Source organism: Argentina silus (assembly GCF_951799395.1).
Source record: "Argentina silus genome assembly, chromosome: 2".
Taxonomy (NCBI): Eukaryota; Metazoa; Chordata; class Actinopteri; order Argentiniformes; family Argentinidae; genus Argentina; species Argentina silus.
The window spans coordinates 10729354-10752435 of NC_139656.1; the positions used below are offsets into that span (position 1 = coordinate 10729354).

At 40.6% G+C, this 23082-nt stretch overlaps 1 protein-coding gene across 1 annotated transcript in view; it reads right to left on the bottom strand.

The window, feature by feature from the left end:
• Nucleotides 1–23082, bottom strand: part of ncam1a (neural cell adhesion molecule 1a) — a 164941-nt gene that overhangs the window by 18969 nt on the left and 122890 nt on the right. The window contains exons 9-13 of the mRNA XM_083665517.1: nt 16790–16940; nt 14186–14370; nt 13063–13159; nt 11727–11894; nt 9935–10060 (exon numbers count right to left, since the gene is read on the bottom strand). Coding sequence (XP_083521643.1) covers nt 9935–10060; nt 11727–11894; nt 13063–13159; nt 14186–14370; nt 16790–16940 — 727 coding nt within the window. The remainder of the gene's footprint in view (nt 1–9934; nt 10061–11726; nt 11895–13062; nt 13160–14185; nt 14371–16789; nt 16941–23082) is intronic.

The following is a 23082-nucleotide window of genomic DNA, read 5'->3' on the forward strand; positions in this document are numbered from 1 at the left end:
AGTGAGATAGATAGAATGCAGGTTGACCCCCCAAAAAATTCTGCTCAGTGAGGGCACTAATATTGCAAATGAATGATCTTATCGTTCTATACTTGTTGTAATCATATCTTATTTCCACTATTTCTCATAGATCTAATGTGAATCTGACCAAACAGAACAAAACAAATTACCTTCTGTTCAACAGCGGAGACGACATCATCAGCACCATGCAAGCCACATGACAAAGTCATATGATGCGCACGCACATGATTGGTTGAAAGGAAAGTGGAGGGGGGGTCACATGAAAAATACAAAACATTTTTTAAATGATGTAAACATGGTTAAGGAACAAAACAACAAGAACGTTAACGACGAAATGATACAAAACAGGAACACAAACGACAAAAAGAAATACATAAAGTCAAAACAGAACTTATTTAAACATCAAATGCACATAGAAAACATGTAGCACCTAGATACATGAAGCATTTTAGGACATCCTGTGTCTGGTGTTCAGTGTTTTCAATAGATGTTTTGAATGATGTATGCAGGCAAACATTTGAGGACATTTTTAACTAGGAATGGATGGTTATTCCATTTTAACTGTAGTGAAACAACTAATGTCTAATGCATCCATCTCACTGAGCATTTCCTCTGACTGGAATTCATGCAAACATCACTTTTTGATTGTCTATTTGTACGACACAAACAAAACCATTTTGTGTAAGTCTTTACATAATACTTTTGGCAAACTCTTGACCTTAAAGTGTCTTCTAAGAGCCTTGTTGGCTGTGTACATTGTCAATGTTAAGTCAAACCAACTATTGTGCTCAAGAAAAACAGAAGAAACTCTGCAGTATTGACAATACCGATTGACAAAGCACATAATACAATGTAACATGCTCAACTAAATATGGTATATGACACAGCAAACTACAGTATGAACACATGAAGCATTAGGGAGAGATAAGTCAAGTCTGTAACAGATGAGGGCTCTGGAGGGTTAAAGTATTTGGGACATATTTGACTTTCTATCACTCACTGTAGAACTGCATATTACAGAACTCAGAGGTCATATTGTCACATACTGTAATATGGCCTAACTGTATAAATGCAGTATAAAACATGTCCCATACTTTAAGAAATGATGCTCAATATGTTTTAGAGGGAGTAAAGCTGAATCACTGCAACACTGAGTGGTCTCTGAACCTTGTTATGAATTTTAAGCATCATTAAACATACTCACTCCAGTTACCTTGTACTAAATGCATATAGATTATTCACACTTGTTTGCACACCTGAGACCTTGAGGGCAAATCCCTCAAGTCATGTTTCACATTTAGCTAAAATACTAAGCACACATGAAGGCAATCAGTGATGAATAATGACGGAATGTGTTCATGTTACAGTAGTCACTGTACATAGAGCCTACTCTCTAAATTAGTTATCCATCAACATTCTACAGGTTAGTAAAAACTAAGTTAGTAGCTAATAGAGTACAGTTACATTAGAGTTGTATAACTAGTATACAGATTAATAATATAATAAGTTAGCATGTAAATAAATAAGACCATAACAACCTAATAGTTCAAGAGTTTTTTTCCCATCATATTCTCCTCAGTAGATAACAACAAATCGAAAGACACACCCACACCCACACGAGGGCCTGATGTTGGACTAGCAGCTCACTCATTTTCAGTCAGTCAAGTCTTTATCTAAGGAAAAGGTCAGGGACACTCAAAGTAACAATAACCAATTCACCTCTCACAAAAATAATGCAGCGGAATTCCAAAGAGCATGAACCCTATGCTGTAGAGCAGACATACAAAAACGTTTCTAGTCAATACAAATAATAATCTAATCCATCAGTAGTCTATCAACATTAATCTAGGCAAAATTCAAGTAAATTCAGGTAACATGCTTTTATCTCATAATAAGAAGTTAGTCATCCATGCACCTCAACTATTATATATATATATATATATTTTTATTTTTTTATTTTTTATTTTTTATTTTTTTACGTTATCACATTATTATTTACATTTTCAGAAAGTCTTAAATAACTGGATTTATGTTAGGATAGATTCACGTCTGCTGTTTTGTATTCACAAGTCAGTAATACAGTAAACTCCTACTGTCTGTTTTCTATGCTGTCTGATTTCGATTTAGTAGGCGCAATATCACTGTAGATATACTCTATATTATAGAGCTTTATAGAGTCTATAAGAACCTGCCGTTCAAAGCACAGCCTGCTGAATAAGATGCACCATTGTCCAATGTACGTAGCGTGCACTGTCATCCTCTTTTTTTTTATCACAGAATGATTATCTTTCATAAAGCTCCAGTCTGCCAGAATAAGCTCTCTCTTGCTTCACTGTCTTTTGAAGCCAGGCTCCCTTATTCTTGTGCCGGTGTAACGTATACTGTCATGGTTACCCGTGGATAACCTAAAATGTCACCTGACGTCACTGCCGAGAGCATAGCCAGGGGGTGAGAGATGAGGACAGGGCATAGATCCTAAAGAAGTGTTTATACTGAGATATAACATCTGGCTGAGCTGAGGACCAACTAATACACAGAAGACAGAGAGGCAAACATGGGCGCGTCCAAAATAATGAGAATAGCTAGCCATCTGAAGGAGAGAGGTTTTAGGTGTGCTAATGGATCTGATTTTGGTTAATGGCAGGATGGTACTTTAATTCCAATTTGACTAACCAAACAGCATGCAGCGGGGGTCATTAATGAATGACCAATAACTGTATGAGACTGGCGCTGCATGCTGCGCGTCAACACTCTTAAAAGAATTTCTGTAAAACACAAATCAGATGTTTAGAAAATTCACGCCAAATCAAGCACACGGCAAACAGGGGGATCTATGCCAACGGCGTGGTGGCCTAAATATAACTTTTTAGTATGTGCATCTGTGGTGACTGAATTCACATCATTTAAGTCTTCAGTTCTGTACAAGGAAAAAGTCAAGGCAGTAGATGGGGCAACCTGTTTCTCGTAGGCTGAGGTTAGTACAATGGCATTCTACTGGGGCTTGTGGCAGTGAGCAGAGGCAGTGACTGACCAACTGTCTGTCTCACTGCCAAACCCCATACCCAACTACATCAGTAGGTCCTTTCTCCACTACTTCTGACTTCTATAAGCCGTGCCAGTGATGATGTAGCTCTACTGTATGTGAGGCCAAGCAGGCAAAGAGAGTGAGGTTTGTGGGTAACAAGAGACACACCGCACACTGCCGGACGAGCATACTCACTAAGGGCTGAACTGGTTGAAGGAATGAGGGTTGGTGTCACTGACGAAACTGTAAGATGGTGAAAACATGGTGAGAGGTGTCCGTTATTGTCAAGAGCGAGGGGAACAGTCTTAAGAGCTATGGACGACTGGACATCCTAAAAGCAGAGCACCCCCATCCTACCTTGATATTAATCAGCAATCCCCAGGCACCAACACACCGCAGAGCAATGCAAAGGCTTTAATTTAAGATTTGCAACATCTTGTGAGCAACATGCAACACTTTAGGAATGAGTGCACTTTTAAACATAATGTACAGTACAAAGTGAAATTCCTGATCAGTGTGGAGGTAGATGCAACACTGTACTTCAAGTCCACGTCACATACAGTGCATTCGGAAAATATTCAGACCCCTTCACTTTTTCTGCATTATGTTATGCTCCAGCCTTATTCTATTTCTCATCAATCTACACACAATACCCAATAATGACATTAGAAATTGTTGCTAATTTATTAAAAATAAAAAACTGAAATATCACATTATTGATATTAGTAGTAGATAAGTATTCAGACCCTTTACCCAGTACTTTGTTGAAGCACCTTTGGCAGCGATTACAGCTTTGTGTCTTCTTGGGTATGACACTACAAGCTTGGCACACTTGTATTTTGGGAGTTTCTCCCATTCTTCTCTGCAGATCCTCTTAAGCTCTGTCAGGTTGGATGGGGAGCGTCACTGCACAGCTATTTTCAGGTCTCTCCAGAGATATTTGATCGGGTTCAAGTCCGGGCTCTGGCTGGGCCACTCAAGGACATTCAGAGACTTGTCCCAAAGTCACTCCTGCGTTGTCTTGGCGGTGTGCTTACAGTCATTGTCCTGTTGGAAGGTGAACCTTCGCCCCAGTCTGAGGTCCTGAGCGCTCTAGAGCAGGTTTTCATCAAGGATCTCTCTGTACTTTGCTCCGTTCATCTTTCACTCGATCCTGACTAGTCTTCCAGTCCCTGCACTGCATTAATGCTAAAAAACATCCCCACAGAATGATGCTGCCACCGCCATGCTTCACCGTAGGGATAGTATTGGCCAAGTGATGAGCGGTGCCTGGTTTCCTCCAGACGTGACACTTGGCATTCAGGCCAAAGAGTACAATCTTGGTTTCATCAGACCAAGGAATCTTGTTTCTCGTGGTCTGAGAGTCCTTCAGGTGCCTTTTGGCAAGCTCCAAGCAGGCTGTTATGTGCGTTTTACTGAGGAGTTCCTCAGCTTCCATCTGGCCACTCTACCATAAAGGCCTGATTGGTGGAATGCTGCAGAGACGGTTGTCTGTTCTGGAAGGTTCTCCCATCTCCACAGAGGAACTCTGGAGGTCTGTCAGAGTGACCATCGAGTTCTTGGTCAACTCCCTGACCATGGCCCTTCCAAACTTCTTTCATTTAAGAATGTTGGAGGCCACTGTGTTCTTGGAGAACACTCAATGCTGCAGACATTTTGTTGTACCCTTCCCCAGATCTGTGCCTCGACACAATCGTGTCTCGGAGGTCTACAGACAATTCCTTCGACCTCATGGCTTAGCTTTTGCTCTGACATGCACTGTGAACTGTGGGGCCTTATATAATCAGGTGTGTGCCATTCCAAATCATGTTGAATCAATTGAATTTACACCAATCAAGTTTGTCATTATGGGGTATTGTGTGTAGATTGATGAGGGAAAATTGTTTTTTAATCCATTTTAGAATAAGGCTGTAACATAACAAAATGTGGAACAAGTGTCTGAATACTTTTCGAATACACTGTACCACAGTAGTAAGTCTTAACTAACTTTATCTGAAATGTTTCTGTCATGTAAAGTGCAGCTGTGTCAGTATTTTGTCAGGATAATTAACTGAAATGTACATTGTACTACATTAAAACTAGTATAGTGGCACACTCATTTTAACATATATATCACTTTAAATATAAAATAGTGATCAGTAGGTTCTAACAAAATGCCACCATTTTCTATCTGCAATAGCAACCCCAGCAGGTGCACTGTAACTTCAAAATACATATTGATTTTCACAAAACAAGTCATATTCCTTTGAAAAAGTTAAAAATCAGTTTCCAAAAGCCTTATTTAATGTAAGTAGTAAACAAATGTTTGGTCTTTGTTAAGAAAAAACTAAAAAATATTTAACCCATTTTATCAACACAAACACATTATTCCAAAGATAATCATGAGCCATTATTCACAAGGTACTGTAGGTGTTCTAGTAAGAACTACACATTAGTATTACAACTCATGACAATGAAAAATTATCTTTGGTAGTCAGCTGAAAATAGGAATATGAGAAACTATTCTATCGCACGACTCAATTAACTTCTGTAATACAATATATAATAAACAAAAATGTGTCAAAATAAAAAGTGCCGTCGTTTAAGCAACAAAAGCACTTCCTGATCGTGAACAATAAATTGACTGACGTTACAATTATCCTAACTTTCTAGCGTGTTTTTGTACACAAGTGACAACATAAGTCAGGGTAGAACTGAACACCTGATCCCAGGGGTGACAGGATTTCCTACATACATGAGGTTAACTAAATTGAATGGTTGGAGATAGACATCTAAGTAATAAAAATGCCATTGTGAACACTGAAATACTAAAAATGTACAGGCAGAACAGCATCAATTAAAAAGCAGAAACTTTTTAATTTGAAAGTAGATTAGTGTTGCAGAAAGCAATAATCCACTCTTTGAAAAAAACACCTCTGCTTTCGACATATTTTCCAGAAGTGCTTATAAGCCATAGACTTTGCAAAGAAGCATCAAACTGCTTGATTCGCTGTAAGCTCTCATAATATTACAAAAATAATCAGAAACTCACAGTAGAATTGTTTCATTGAAGAGGGGCAGTGTCTTGCGTGAGTGGGCCAGAAACTACAGTGTGTCTAGCAGTCAGCAGATGTTGCAAACAACATGTTTTTAAGGAAGATATTGCATTTGAAATAATTGAAAAATGACCAAAGGAAAATAATCTTTTTAACCTCTTCATTATCAATAAGGATTAGAGCTGCACAAGCCATGTCTGGAGAAGCGGGACACATGCTTATAGCAGCCTGGATATAAAACATTTTGATAGCTACTGGAGGCCCAATTTGCTGTGATGCAATTGCCGAGAAGCTGAGGTCCAGCTTAAGTATAGTATATGTGACCAAGGTCCCATAGTGTCATAGCCAAGGCACTTACATAATGTTCTAATCTTTTCTGAGAAATTAATTCGTCAAGAAAAATGCTATAGTTTGGGAAAAAGACTCTGAGCCATCCCTTAAAAAGCGTACTCACGGTCCCATCTCGTCAGGTCACCAGCTGGACTGCTGATGGTTAGCCTGATGGTAGTCTCCATTTGCTGGTTCCTCAACACAGGAGGAACTGACTCAACCTCAGCAGTGTCCTCTATTTCAGACACAGTGCCTATGACTATAGCCCCTTGGTCCTCACCTACACTCCCCTGGGTTAAAATGTCCTGGGGGATCTGGACAGTCAGTTACAGCAACCTCAGGGTCAGACACTTAAGTCAGCCCTCTGAGATTATGTGGACACTTGTCTTCCTCTTGCAGTATTTCTACAGGGGCTGTTATAGGTATTCAGGAGAGGATTTTCTCAACCAATGCCTCAGTTTCACCCGACACACTGGTCATGGCCTCTTCAACATTTCCTTCGTCTTTTCATTGCTTCCTTGGTACTTTAAAAAAAAAAAAAAAAAAACATTTAAACCTCCTGTTACCTCCAGTGAATACCTGTAATATCCCTTCCCTGTCTCCTTACTTGAGGGTCACTTTGTTTAAAAACTAAGACGTGTCTTCTGTCCTTAATTGATGGAGACACAATGGCATGACATAAATTCAAGTTGTCCCTTCCATCTGATATACAGTAGTACAATAACTGCACTGCAGAACAAGTAAATACACACGTCTGTGACAACCCTATGCACCTGGCTAGTCATGCAAGCCCTGATGAATGTTAAGTGAGTGTTTGGAGTGCTTGGACCATTATGCCGGCAATCACCTCTCCTGTTCTTGCAGGTTACCTCCACAACAAAAACAGATGATGTGATCCATCTTCACAAAACACTACTGTGCAAGAGAATCAGTATCATTAGATATGGCCTTTGTTGCGCTTCTCTGCCTTCTGTTTCACAGTCTTATGAGGGGGGAAAACTATACCTCACGGTAATGGTGCCTCACACTGTCATGGCTGAACAGAGATGCTATAAACCCAGGGGAAAAGCAGATTGCCTGGCGAATTAAGGATGTCATAATGACCATGGACTATCAGACCCAAACAAGGCTACATCCTGTCTGTTGCTGTTTTCTCAAGATATATTCAAATTAAGCAACATTAATGTTGAAAAATTCACAGCACTGCATCAATTTCCCTTATGGTAATTAGGCAGCTCTGTTCTTGGTCTTGGTAATTTGATAGACAATAACACTGTCAAACATGTTGTTATTGCTCATTACATTCATAATATATATGAATATTTTCAATACTGTCTAGTCAAATGGGGAAGGCTGGGTGACTATTTGGGTATCGATCAGTTCAGCCAAAATGAGGAACTAAGGGATTGGTTACATGGTCACTTACTTATTACAAGCTCCAAGTCTGTCATTACAAGCTACAACATGGCTAAACAAACCTGAGTCCATGTTAGAGTAATGAAATGGTATGCCGCCTGGAAAGGGTTATGAGACAAGATATTGCTTGAGCTCCTGAAATTCTTAGATACAAATGGCCCCCTTCAACACTTTGAGGCAATGGAAAAACATACAGTACTTCAATGTTTTACACATATATATATATATATATATATATATATATATATATATTTTTTTTAAAGAATATGTAAAATAAATGAATGAATGAATGAAACAAAAGTAAAAGAAGAAACAAAAACTGCCAAGACAGGGAGATGGGGAACTTACTTGTGAAAGTATAGCCTGAGAAGTCCATTGGAACAAAAACAGATGAGAAAACATGGAGAAAAAAAATCAGAAGAAACAGAAACCATGAGAACAGAAATACAAAAAATGGCAGAGGGTGACTTTGTCCTGCCACTTCCAGATTCACCCTGCGTCATGATTGACAGTTATAAAGGGATAGTTCATTTCTGTAGAGTATGTTCAGTAATTATTTCCTTATTAAAAAAACACTAAACAGGACAAAGTCATCCTTGTAGGGTCTGAAAATGGGGTCAATCGAAGAGGGTGCTAAGGGTGGTTGCAACAGACACACAGAGGGTGGTGTAGATGGAAGCGTGATAACAGGTCTGAATCAGAATCCTGATTGATTCATGACCTTGACATACAGAGTTCATTCAGAATTAACTAAACCACAAGAATATTGTTTTCTAACTACATACCGAGACAGGCAAGCTTGATCAAACTAGAAAAAAAAGAGAGAAAAAATGGACAGCTATTCCATATTTAATTCTTTAATTCCTTAAGCACCTGTGTTTTGTGATTAATATTATGATGATTTATTACACAGCTCTTACATGTTGGATACACCAAATTAAATTGGTAGTGAGATCTTAATAAAAGCACCAAAAAGAGGAGCAAGACTATATTTTGGGAGTAGTAATTACCCCTGTACCAATGCTACTCAGCACATAGAGCAATATTTACACAGCCTCACTTGTGATTGTCCCCAAGGTAGACCATGCAGAACCTGTCTTCTTACTCTTTTGACTGCATGTGAGATTCATTAAATCAAACCCCCAGCCATTCGAAACAATTTTCCATTGAATCTTACATGATTTTATCCCAATTTTACTATGTTCTTCAATCTCCCGGTAAGTTTTTAAGATGTGGGATATCCTTGGGCAGTAAGCCAGGATTGGGACATTTGACTAATTGGCCCCATGTTCTCCACACCACTTTTAAGGAACCATACAGTATATGTCTGACAGGTTCACATTTTTGTCTTTGGGTTAATGTAGTGTGTGAGGTGCGATCCTCAAAGGAAACATCTTACATTTAATGAGCATTTCAGCACACTGTCACCAAACAAATCTGTCATAAGGAAATGTCAAAATGATTACAAAGATTGATGCCCAGATAACAAATCTCAGTTGCCGAAGGTTGTCTTTAATTGTCGTTATTGTAGAGTTGTGTAGACAGAGAATGCAGACACAAGCAGACAATAAGTTTCCTACAGGTAGCTAATGCTAATCCCTTCTGCTCTGAGAGGTGGGACGGGTGGTGGGGCATGAGAGAGCAGCGGGGCCCACAGGGTCTACCTAGCTCTATGCAAATATTGACAATACCTGTGAGGAGAGCAGTACAAAATACACCAGTGCATGGTGAAATACTGTTTGCATGTAGTGTGTGTGTGTGTGTGTGTGTGTGTGTGTGTGTGTGTGTGTGTAAGACACAGACACACACAGACACTGCAGACATGAGGAGCAGTGAAAGGGGAAGGAATACAAAGGCGGAACCCCCACTGTTGTATATTCTTAAGTGATTAACTGAAGCATTGGCTAGGGGGAGGTTGGCAATGCATCCCCTAGAGTAGAGCTGGTCCTTCTGGTAGGTTGGAGGGGATGCATTGGGTGCTTGGCACAGGGAAGGAGAGGGTGTTCGCTGCTGGGCTGGCTAGACTGCACAGGGTGGTTGTGGAAGGGAAGTATTAAGGTCAGGTGAGTGCTAACTTTGAGAGGTTAATAGGGAATGGAGCACATACGGACTGGCTGGGTCTTAAAGCTGAAGGGAAGGCTGCTCTCTCCTTCGCCCTTGCCGTTGATGGCGGACATCTTGACTTCGTAGCTGGTCTCAGGCTTCAGCCCCAAGATGGTGATCATGACCAAGCCTGGCGGAGGAAAGGTGTTAAAGCATCATTAAAGGCACTCCACACCGACAGTTAGTGATGAAGAACTGTCTTGCTGTCTTGGATGGCTCTAGGAGGAGAAGTGTAATGGCAGCCTTGTGCTAAGAGGAGCAGCGAGTAGGACAGAGTGCCGGCTGTTAAGGAGGAAGTGGGGTGTGTTTGTGGGGTGGTGGCGTTAGGGGTGGGGGGGTGTCTTGGTAGTACTGTATTTGTGTGTGAGAGGGAGTAGGGCCTCAAATAGTTTGACCCTGTGTGTGGGGGAAGATGTGTGAGCAATGTTCCCTCTAAGCTGCACGTGTACACGGCTGCACAAGTCAGTTGAATGGCCCGCGCAGCAGAAATTCTACTGAAAACTAATAACCTATCTCCTATTCATCATGAGGCTGGTGAATGACAGACAGTCAATTGAGTAGGACTTGAGTCATGCTGTTATTTTGCTGATTTATCTCTCAAAGAGGCTTACATAGCCAATGTGGTCTGTTTTAGCATCATTATTTTAGTCGAGAAAATACGGAGTGTCATCTCCTGTGCAGTTATATACACACGATTATAGCTCTTTCTGCGCTGAAAAGTCGCGAATGCGCTCTATCAAGCAAGCACCAACTCAAAGTGCGGAGAAAACCTGTTTGCAGGAAATTCTACACATGGCATGTCTTATTATAAATCCGGGCAAGGAGTCAACCGAAAACGGATATTTCAAATATGCAAACGCTGCGTTCTGATGCCTCTATTGCCATAAACCTATAGGGATATATGTTAAACTCTTGATGTTGCTTCAAGTCTAAAGGTTTATATCCTATTACCAATGGGTTCTCAGCAACATTAGGCCTATGATTATGTGCAGTTTAGGAAGCAGCTGTAGATAAATAGTTGCTTAGCTGATATTTTGCATTGCCATGGTGCTTTTGGTATCCCATTTGCTTGAATTATAACTTTTCACATATTGACCTCCCTCAAAATCCAAATGCATAGATTCTGCACCAGGTTGCTCATAGTGCTAAATTTAGTAGATATTAGTAGATATGTATTTTACTCAGCGTGTACAAATCGAGGGAACATGTTGTGTGAGTATGCATATGTTTAGGTTGCCATTGTCTTATCCATGAGTAAGTATCTGTGTGTGTTCGTGGGCAGGCTTCTTTGTATGGAAGTGTGTGTTGGCAGGCAGAATGGCAGGCACTAGTATGTGAACGTCTGGCAAGTCATTTTTAGTTTATCTCTATGTATTGGAAGGTATTGGAAGGAGTGAGTGAGTGTGAGTGTGAGTGTGAGTGTGAGTGTGAGTGTGAGTGTGTGTGTGTGTGTGTGTGTGTGTGTGTGTGCGTGTGCGTGTGTGTGTGCGTGCGTTATGTGTATATGTATCAGGCTTGGTTGTGACAGGTCGCCCCTAAGCCCCGGGCTGACAGAGCAGCCTGTCAACAATTTGCTGACATCTCCCATGTGACAGACAGACAGTGCCCACAAACACTCAACAGGAAGGAGATATCTGAGGGCCTGACAGCCCCTGACAGGTTTGTCATTTAGCGTACACTGCATACCACCTATCCTCCACAAATGTGTTTGTTGTGGTTTAAGCTGAATCTGAATAGAAGATTTGGCTGTCTGCTGGGTATGAGGGATCATCTGTGTGTGAGTGTTTATGGCTTACCGTCCTCAGCATAGTACTCCCTGCCGGTCCAGTCTTGGCCGAGCATACGCCACTCGGCCTTGTACTTGAGGATAGCCACTCCACCGCTGGCATCAGGCTCGTCAAACTCCACTATCGCCGTGCTGGAGAAAGGCTCCACACGCTCAATTGCGGGCGACGATGGCACCTCTACACAACAGCACAGACACACAAATGGGTTTAGGCCCTAAACTTTAGGGGGTATATCTAATCATCAGAATTAAAATGGATCAGTGAGGAATATGGGCATTCTGGCCAAATATGAAAGATTAAACCAATCAATGAATTCACATGTGCTACAGTAGGTTTATCCAATCACAAGACCAAAGCCAATCACGAAGCTACAAGGTTTTGACATTGGGCTACAGGGCACAGGAACTGAATATGAAACAATGTGGTCCTAACAGCAAGGGAATTGGAATAATCCAACTACCATCTTTCAAATTTCATTGGCATTCATGAGCATGGAAAATGTTGGTTATATTTTAAGACTACTTGACACACATGCACACACTAACGAGGGCTGGGGCCGAAATGTCTGCTTGGTGTGATATTTGTGGACATGTTGCCTTAAGATAATCATTAAACATATCTGAAACTTTACTTGGTCAGTGCTGGCCCTTTCTGATACTGTACAAGACTACTTGACGAACATGGTTCACAGGCAGCGGACACATGGTGACAAATCTAACAGGAAAATCTGTCCCCCTCTAATCCAATTATGCTTCTAGCTAAAAGGTCTGAAAATACTGGTGGGAGAAATCACACTCACAATCACAAAGGGCCACTCCTAAAACATGTGTTTCAATGCCAGAGACCACTCTGTCACAGAAGCTATGACTAAGTAACATTCTTGGCCCAGCTATCCCAGTCTGAAGTCTGTCCTGCTTTATAGGCCACCAAAATAGCAGCCTTGAATTAGTACTTAACACCATGGCTGTGTAAAACGCCCTGGAAATTACACCAATTATGTTTTATAACAATTGCACTTTATTTTTATAACTGCAAAGCACCTCTGATATTACCTTAAAATGTTAGTTTTACCTCCAGATGTCATGCATGGAACAGGAAAATCTGTGGTTTCTGAAGTAGAAATCTAGACTTCATGGTGTACCAAAAATAATAGGTTAGCTGATGTGATATCAGTGCTGTATGCACAGGGTTTGCCTTTGAACATTACAACCTTACGAGCTAAAGGTACAAACAAATAAAAAACCCTGAAAAACATAAATATACCTAGTTCATTCTGTATTCCTACTCTTATACACCATATACACTTACCGAATAATAACGAGAAAAAGTTACTCAGGTTACTGACCTGCTGAGATGAGGAGGAACTCCTTGGACTCTGTGCCAATCACATTGGTGGCTGTGCAGTTGTAGCTCCCAAAGTCATACTGAGAATCTGGGGTGACCTAGAAGACAAATAAAACAAACACATTTCTGCATCAGCATCATCTTCCCTGAGTGACCTGTTGTGTTCCAGACACTTGGGTATTTCCGACTGGGTGGTTATTGACGACCTCATCACAATGGAGATGGCCTTTGTTCATCACTGCTGGCACTTGTCTCTCTCGATAATTATCAAGTGGTGGGGGCAGTGGGCTCTCGATGGCACCATTAGCCCAGGCATCTTGTGTAAATGTGCCAGCGAGTCATACCGAGTTCTTTGTCCCAATCGCATTCTGGGTGCAGGCGATGTGAGGCATGAAACCCCCTTTTGGGTGAGCACACTCACCCAAGATTAAGCTGAGAGGACAGTCTGAGAGTCCTGGGAACACTCTGCATATGTGAAACTTTGGTTATTCAATTGGAGAATTGTGTTTTACCATACAGTCATTGCATAACAAACAGGTAGTAGATGTCAATCCCAAGAGGTACTGTATGTACTGTAGCTACTGCTTTTACTTCTTGGAGAAAGGCAGTTAAACCAAAATGTTTCAGTACAAAACAGAAACATACCAGTACTAAACCAAGTTGTATAAAAGGTAGACTCTGCGATATGATGTCAAAGCAAAATGAGCTGGGTGACACTGCCAAAGACTTTCAAAAATGGAGATGCAACAGACTAGAGCATTTACACTGTAGAGTTGAATGTGATTGGCATCTTATGTCGGAGAGGGCAGTGAAACGAGTGGATGCTCTCGTTCGCTCATTCACTACAATATCTTTGATGAAAATTGTTCTTTTTACAGGCGTGACGTCATATCCCAGAGTCTACCTTGTTTGGATTGCAGCTGAAAAAGGACTTTCAACAAACCAGCATTGTATGCAGTCAGCAATGAGATCTGCAGTTAGGGAAGAACACACATGGTTAAACTGCCATCGAGGTCCTTGCAAATTTTGCTCGTAACAAGATATTTTACTGAAAACACACATTGTCGCATTATGTGTATTGGGCACCAGACAGTTTTGAAGCATTAAGCCATATTGTACCATACCTCCAGGTAGCTGATGGCTGGGGTGTTGTAGATCTTGATGTTGGTGATGTTGGCACTGGGCAGCTGCTGGCCTTCTCTGAACCACACCACAGAGGCCCCCGGGTGGGCCAGCACCTCACAGGTGATATTGGCTCGGTTCCCTTCCCAGGTGTACACGGTCACAGAGCCCTGTATTTTAGGAGCATCTGCAAGAGCACAGAAGGGTCAAGAGTTGATCATACCCCACACTGTTGTTATAAGCATACATCCACAGACATAACAACCTGTCAATCATGGAACATTGTTGGAAGGGGGTCGGGGTCACAGGGGTGGCCTTCTTCTTCTATCATCCATTTATCATAAAGGCTACATATCCAATCTTGTGATATATCTCAGAATATCTTTGTATTAAGGGTCTACTTATGAAAAAGTTGTCAAATGTATTTTCTTTAATGACATGAAGGTTAAATACTGTACTAATACTATCAAGTGGTGCAACAACGTCATTCTAATCTATGCATTACTCTTCACTACAATCATAAACACTGCTGTGGTTTGTCTAGTTAAGTGCTAAACACTATTTCTAGGCATCATTTGTAATTATAAAAGCACTTGCGCACAACGACAAGATACCCAAAGTGTTGAGTGAACAGCAGTATAATATTAATATGATAAGACAGAGACTGGATCTTCATTTCAATCACCACTTGGTGATAAACTAGCTTTATTATCCAATTTGCTTCTCAAGGATATCAATGGGAATATTAAATAAGTTGACTTTAGACTTCCATTTGCTAAGTAGTGTACTTCGCTTTACCTTAAATACTTGCTGAGACACCTACAGTATTTCATTACTACTGTACAACAGTACAACTACTGTATGCAATTCTCATCACTACTACATACAATACATATTCAATTATTACCGTAGCCTACCTCCCTACATAAGGGCACCAGCACTATGAACATTTTGTAATTAAAGCCAACCTATAGGACGAACGATTAGTACTTATCTTTGCAGTGTATAGACAGCACTCACTCTCACTATTGTCGTGAACACGCACCTGCTGTACCAACCAATTTAGTGCACGTAAATGAGTGCCACAGTCTCTCTCTTCACTACATTAACAATGCAATAGAGCAATCAAAATATATTGATCTATCATACACCCACAAGTGTTTTGGTTAATTATGTTTTATATTGTAGCAATGTAGACCTGATCCTCCAGAGCAGTGTAAAATGCTGTGCCTCTGCTATGCCCCTGATGCTGCTTGGCCTTGGTTATGACCCTGGGCACTTGATAGAGTTGCAGTCCCGACCTGTTGGGATTGATGGACATCACTGAGTCGGCAGATTCACCATCCATTCGATTCCCTTGATAAGCCTTGCTCCCTCTCCAAAATCTCATGCCTAACCATAACCCTAACCCCAAGCCCACAAACCTGCTGTTCAATTACTGTAGCCTGCCCAAGCTAAATGGATTTCTCAAAATAAACCCTGCACTTATCGAGAGGAGAGCTAAAACAATCATTGTTTTCAGAAGACATTAATGCCAAACAGGCCGGTGCACACTGGGAGAGCCAAGGCCAAACAAAAAATACATGAACACTTTCCTATCAGTGGATAAACAGTACATACACCTCTGCTAATGGGATTGTGTGTCTCTATCGAGTACTATACATGTGATAGCCACATCCCGTGCCTAGATACAGTCTAGATTGTGCAAAGGGGAGAGATCTTGTTGGGTTTGATCTAAGAGGGAGAGAGAGAGCTCTGCTTGAGACAAAGCACCTTTTCTTATCGTTAATTACTCTGCAACACTGAAACAACAACCTGATTGCTTACTAGCCAGACTCCGGCTAGCACAACTCCTGACAACCCTATCAATTGTGCATTGTGATGCTATCTGGTTTTGGAGCAGATTGCCTGTGTTTTGGGGGCAAAGAAAATTAATCCAATTAGGCGTTCATTATTCGGGATGTTTTTTTTCTCCCCTCTTCATATTCAGGGAACATTTGAAAGTGCAAAATGAGATTAAGCATGATTTGGCTCTTTGTACTGTTAGCATACTGAAATGACGGTAATCTGATAAAACAAAAAGCCCTAACTGTGCATCTGGAACTCGTTAAAATGGAAACTTACTGGCCCATATTTAGTTTGTTAGGCAGAACACTCAATTCAATCTTTGGCAGGGCTACAAAGCAGTCCTAACAGAGTCACTGAAATCCACTGACACAGCATTAATGATAATGAACAGGTCACGGCCATAAGGTCCACGGGCCAAACATTTCACATTTTCTCAGGACATTTTATAAAAAATATATAATTCCTTGGACTATCTCTTTCTTAAGAGAGGCAATCCCCTCGATTTGGCAAAATATTGCCATAGACCAAAAGCTAGTCGACGTTGACTAGTCATTGTACGTAAAGCATATGGGTGAAGGTGTGGATTGAGGTCTGAATTTCAGCTCTAAACCACAGGTCATTTAGCATTTTCTGCACCCCTTCTAAAAAATATGGATTGACTGTTTTTAAAATTCATTAAAAAAGCATAGAAAAAATGTGAGAGGAGGTGCAACAAGGCAATGAAACTACACAGGTTAGCGTAGAGACGAGCATCTTACAGCGCACTTCGAGGTACATGTTCTGGCTGTCCTGGCCGATGGAGTTGTGAGCGGTGCAGAGGTACTGGCCGGCATCGGTGAACTGCACGTACTTGAGTGTGAGAGAGGACACACGAGCGTGGCTACGCACCACTATGTTTCCATCAGGACTCTACAAGGAAGAAAAGAGAGAACCATTATAAACAATCTGGCCATTTCATGTTAAGGTTATGCTGATTTCATTTGGACCAATCAAGGTGCAAACTACTTTCTCTGGTCTTAAATATGGTTACTATTTTTCTGTGCAGCTATCAGTTTTGGACAGAATACATTTTTCTTAGATATGCCTCTCTAGTCTCAATTCCTAAATAAACATTGCCAAACAACAACAGCAAGCTTGCACTAGAAGGAGACAGAGATATTTTGTTCCTTTTTTTCTGGGCTGCTATGCAAGGTGGAGAACTGAAAACATCAATAATAGAGCACATCAATGCAGCAGGTTCTAAAAGCATGGCTAGAAAAAAAAAACATTAACAGATTTTCTTCCCACTTCCTTTGGGCAACACACAGCTTCACATCAACAGACATAAATACATCTACAGTACTTCTGGGGCTTCTCAGTCTAGCACTATTTCTAAAAAGCGTTCCACACACTGCAGCTTTTGCATTTTAGGAATAATGGCAATGGGAGCCAATTTCATCCTCGTCTTCTCTGTGTGGCACTATGAAAACTATTCTATGGTGCAACTGAAGCTAAGGATCTGAGGAGTGTCCTGTAACAAAAAAAGGCAGCATTAATCTTAGGTAAGGGAATGTAAGAGAAAGCATCTGTATTGAAAACAATGGTTGTGTGGTGTGACCAGAAAGATCAAAAAGATATGATTATTATGAAAACTAGAAAAAAGGTGATAGCCTGAGGTTTGTGAGCGTCAGTTCGATAACAAATCATGTTTGCTTCAAGCTTCAGATTCGAACATTTCAGAATCGCATACCTTAGTGGAAACATTACTACAATCACTTTATAACAAGGACTATTTGCAATAATTGACTCAAAAAGCTACCATGGAGTGTCCATATGAAATTAAATGGGCTGGTTGGCTAATGAATGAGGCTGATATAATGATAAACTTGAAAATTAATTGACTGAGCGCCACTCACTGGCCCAATGTGACCCATTTTAATGGTTGAGCATAGTCTCTTCCATGACACGTTTTAATGGTTGAGCATAGTCTCTTCCATGACATGTTTTAATGGATTTATTCGTCATGCCAGCTGACATCATATTATATAAGCAGCCAATAGACATGAACTAGTTATTGTCCATTCTATAATGGGGAACTGTACTTATGGGAAAAACAGCCATCAAGCCATCTCACAATCTTACTTATAGGAAGAATGTTGTATTGTATTGTTGCAGTGCATGTAGTAGGCCTGTTATATTTTGACTACTATACTGATAATAATTAAACACCTACTATTGCTAAATCAATGTTCTTAAATCGGCAACATAGCCAAGCAAATTAGACCAACACATGTAGAAACTGTACAGTATAGTGATGTTACATGCAAGATGAGAATCTGACAATTTGATCAGTTGTAAGGAATATGCAGCAATGTATCTGCTGGATAAAAAGCAGAGTCAGAATTTCTTTATTACGTGTGACATTATGTCACCCCTCCAGATGGACTTAACCTACTAATCACCTGTTCGATGGTCAGAAGGGATTTGGTCTGAATTGCACGTTTGGGGGCTTTGAAATTCAATCTATTCGGAACCCTGATTTAAGGTGGAATGGCTTAGTCACGATTCAAAGGCACTGAGTGCTTTAAATTACAGACAGGCTCTTTGGAGCGTGTATTCGATCCTGTTTCCACCTCACGCTCCATAACCTGTTAGTATGCAGGGATGTCAACACTACAGCTCCTCTTGCCAAGTAACTGGCACTAAGCTGCACATGCAGGGCCTATCTCATTACATGTGTTCCAAGGCCATGAAATGTGCACACCACTGTGATAGGGTCCGTCACTGGTGAGGCTATGGAGTGTCGCAGACTCACCCCTCGCCACTCATTTGTGTTGTTACATATAAACAAAAAAAAAAACAGAGAGAGAGGGCTTTTACTAGAGGAGGCTTTGAGGAATGGCCCCCATAATGCAACTCTGTGTCTGTACCTCTTATCTCCTCTAATAAAAAGCACAGAAGCATCATTCTGCTAACCCCTTTTCTCATTCCGTTCAGTTTGAGAAATAGAGGACGGCTCGCTGAGCAGAGGAACACTGACTGAAACAACACAGCTCACTGTCTCAGCCTTAAAAAAACATTGGTTACATGCTGGGGATTGGTGTCTTGTTTTTTCTCTAAGAAGGCGTCAATGTCCAGACGAGTTCAAACTGTTGTGTGCTGTTAATGTGTTGCTCTCACAGGGTGATACTAACACAGTGGTTTTGCTGAATTGACCGACTGACCTGTCACATTGCATCTCAGGCAAGCACTGCAAAATCCTACACACCCTGCTCATATGAATCATGGAAACTTAAAACATACAAACAAAAACACAAGTGAGCCCTACTGTATGTTGTGGCTAAGCCAAAATTGACCTTATGTCTTTTGTATGAGCATACCAACCCTCTCTTCAGCCCACACATCACACTGTTCGCGTGCGTTTGCCTCAAAGCAGTTGCAATGGTGAAATGATCAGAGCAGCTCATTTGAAAAATCAAGACTTGGCACTACTGTATAGTATTTGGAATGCACACCTATTTTCCTACAGACTACAGGTCTACATGACCAATGGCTGGTTAGAGAACTAAACTACAGGAAAACTGTATTGGAAAACTACTGGGCCTAGTAAGAAAAGCATATACCAACACTTTAAATCTACAAATGCTAAACTAATGAACTGAATGTTGACATATGAACCTAGTTCTGGTATTTATTACCTACATGGTGGCTGCAATTTTAATTTAAAAAAAGGTTTGATTTAGTCTGTGCCCTACATGACATCTAGACAATTCTTAGATGACCTGTAACCTCAATTGTTGGATTCATAAAGGCTTTATGACATGAAACAAATAACATTTGAAGATAAAACGGGAGGAGCCTTAATCAGGAGTTAAAGCTCAGGGAATTCTGTTTACCCCATCCCACACCATCCATATGCTACTGAATGATTCATTACAAACACAGCACAAATGTTGATGAATATTCACACGCTGAACCAAACAAAAACACATGCGCTTTGTGTTACAGAGGCATTGAGGGTGGTTGAGAAAATGCATGGCTATTTTGCACCATACATTAGCATAATTTATTAGCACTGAATAAATACCTTCTCATTCTTATATGATGTATGATTCATGTCATAGATTTGTATGGTTATCTTTGGGGATCTTTCTTCCCCTTCTTTTTTTTTCTTTCTTTCTGTCTTTCTTTCTTTCTTTCTTTCTTTCTTTCTTTCTTTCTTTCTCTAACAAGCAGTGGAGTAGCCATGTTAAGGTCAAGCTCTATATTTAGGTTCACTGTGTGCAGTCTATGGCACGGCTGGTTAGTGTTGTCTGAGGCACAGCTAGATTGGCTTGGTCCACGGCAGAGCAGACAGTGTTGGCTAATTGAAGTTCCAGAGGTGCCTGGGTAGTCCCTGTAGCCGTGTGACAGGATCCTCAGTCACCTTAAAAAAAAGTTGCTCTAAGGCGTCGAGGCGAGCCTAACAATTATCAGACCATGAAGGGAAAATAGCAGAGAGGGAAGTCCTGCAGGAATGGAGCGTCAGCGTCTACAGTTTTTGGGAGCTATTGATGGCCTCTGCCTGAGTAGTTATGAAACAAAAGTTATGGAATTAATTAACTCAATCTGTCTGTACCAGATTTTTTTTTTGAGGGAGAAAGCCAACACTTCTGATCTGCAGTGAACAGGGTTAGTCTAGTGAGACTGGGCTACGTGTTAAGCACTGCAACTAGTGTGGCTGGCTACATGTTTAGTAGCCATACCTCGTATGTCTCTGGCCGAGTCCAAGAAGCCTGGAGAGAAAAAAAAAAAAAAAAAAAAAAACACAAACAAAACAAAAAAGGGTGGGAAAAGCCTTTAAAATGAATCCTCAAACACAAAGCTCAAGACATTCACTGCATTGGAATGCACCTGCACACATGTTAGGCGCTGCAAATGCAGCCTGCATTTTACCTGTAGCAGCCCAGTGACATGAGCTCATGTTAAAAAAAAGATTCACGGATTTCAAATGACAAAAAGACCCTAACCCTTAAAAAGCATTACCCTGACATTTACATATCATGATATATTTTTCAGTGATTTAAAAATATCTGGTTAAAAGTTCTAGGACCCATAGAGTACTTTGATTTTCTACTTAAACTTAGAATTAAGTATTAGTTTGGTAGATTCATCAACAATTCAAGGTTCATTGAAGGGCTGCAATCTTATACTATATTTTTAAATTCCACTATAACATTCCATTTTCATTCTTGTGAAGTGATTTAAACCAATGCTTATGTTTTCAGTCTTATAATACCCTTCTGTAGGTATGGTATCTTCTTTGTTATCATCTGATTCCCATCACACATTGTACCAAAACAATGGTGCTATCAACAAGCAAAGGACACACATACAGTATTATTGGGTGCAGTTTCAAGGTTGAACAATAATGAGCACAGCATTTGAAAGGAAATGTGTGATTTTCTGTGACAAAGGGTGTCATGTCAACAGCATTCCCACGCATCTGCTTTTCAGATGACACCTCTCCAATAGGGTTAAAGGGTATGTACTGTAAACCACGGGACATGCAAGCCGACGAGTGATCAAAATGCCAAACCATGGCTTCCTCTCCCAATGCATGATGGGAGCCTCTCAATTATTAACCATTAATTAGTGACATATGAAGGAGGGCGAGGTGGCACTCTTCATGCACCTGCAGAGAGGGGAAAAGGGCATTGAGGCTAATTATGAGCAAGTCAAAATGGGTACTGAAGGACTAATCAGTAATATTGTTGTTAGGGTATTCTACTTCTCAATTTAGCCGTTTATTCTATACCAGTTTTACAGGTTCATGTCATTCAAATTAATATAACCCTTTCTTTCAAAAGTATTTTTTCATTGACTACCTGTTCCTGGCAGTACAAATGAAAAAACGTTTATTTCTTGCAAGGTGGTTTTCATGCAACAATACTGCAGGACCTATTCTAGTTTTGACAGGGCTGTGACATTCAAGAAGCACTCCTTTTCGTTTGGGATACATGAGGAATTGATTGATTCATTCTTTTGGTTGTAAATGACTGTTCTTTCATTGCGTGATGAATATGCATGCGTGTCTGTGGTCCCATAGATTTGATCCACAACTCTGATAAACCTAAAAGACATGAATGCAAGATGGAGCGAGGCGGAGAGAACTTGTCCAATGATAGATGATGGGAGTGACAAAGAACCAATGGAATCTGTGACAGCTTTTATCACATGAACAGCAGGATTTTCCCAATATAGCTAGCATTAAATCAAATCCTCTGTGACACAGCAAATGGAAAAAGAAAGAACGGTGGAAAGACATAATATGAACAGTAGAGATAGATACTGAGGTGAGAGAGTGGTGAGGACAAAGTCATTTTGGCAGGAGGATCATTCTTGTTAGTGGAAAACCAGTCAATGAGCTCTGTCATGTATGCACTGTACTGTATTACTGCTTCCATTGATTGTCACTGATACATGATATTGCTAATCAAAAGTGACTTGGGTCACTTCATTTGAGTTGCTTTAAAAGTTGATTAAGATCTATGGACTATTCCTAATGAGAAAGAAAGTTAGGCCAGATCTGAAAATGCAAATACAGATTAACAAACTTTGATAAATTAAGGTTTTATAGTCACTTCTATTACTGTAATTACTACACACAGAAAATGTACCCCAAATCTGTTCAATTTCATGTGATGAATGAGAACATCCCCTGCAATCTCTAACAACCCATGCAGGTTAATTATATAATGCTGTGATGGTTATGTAGTCTATTGACTCACTCATTGATCTCCTGAGTGTGGTGTATGCTCACAGGTACTTTAGCTGTGAGGTATATTGACATCCCCTCCACATTTTGATGTGCCTCCTTTATAGCTGCCTGCATTATAACGCATTACCCACTACTGATTATCCAGTCAAGCTTGACCTTTAGTGAGGGAAAGGCTGTGGGACATTCACACATCTTTTTAGAGCATCCAATCCTCCAGTGCTGTCAGAGAAGGCAACATAGCCCACAGGCGTCTGGAGGGTTGGGAATTAACATTCAAGGCTGACGAGCGCTAGTCCCAGGTCAACTGAGGAT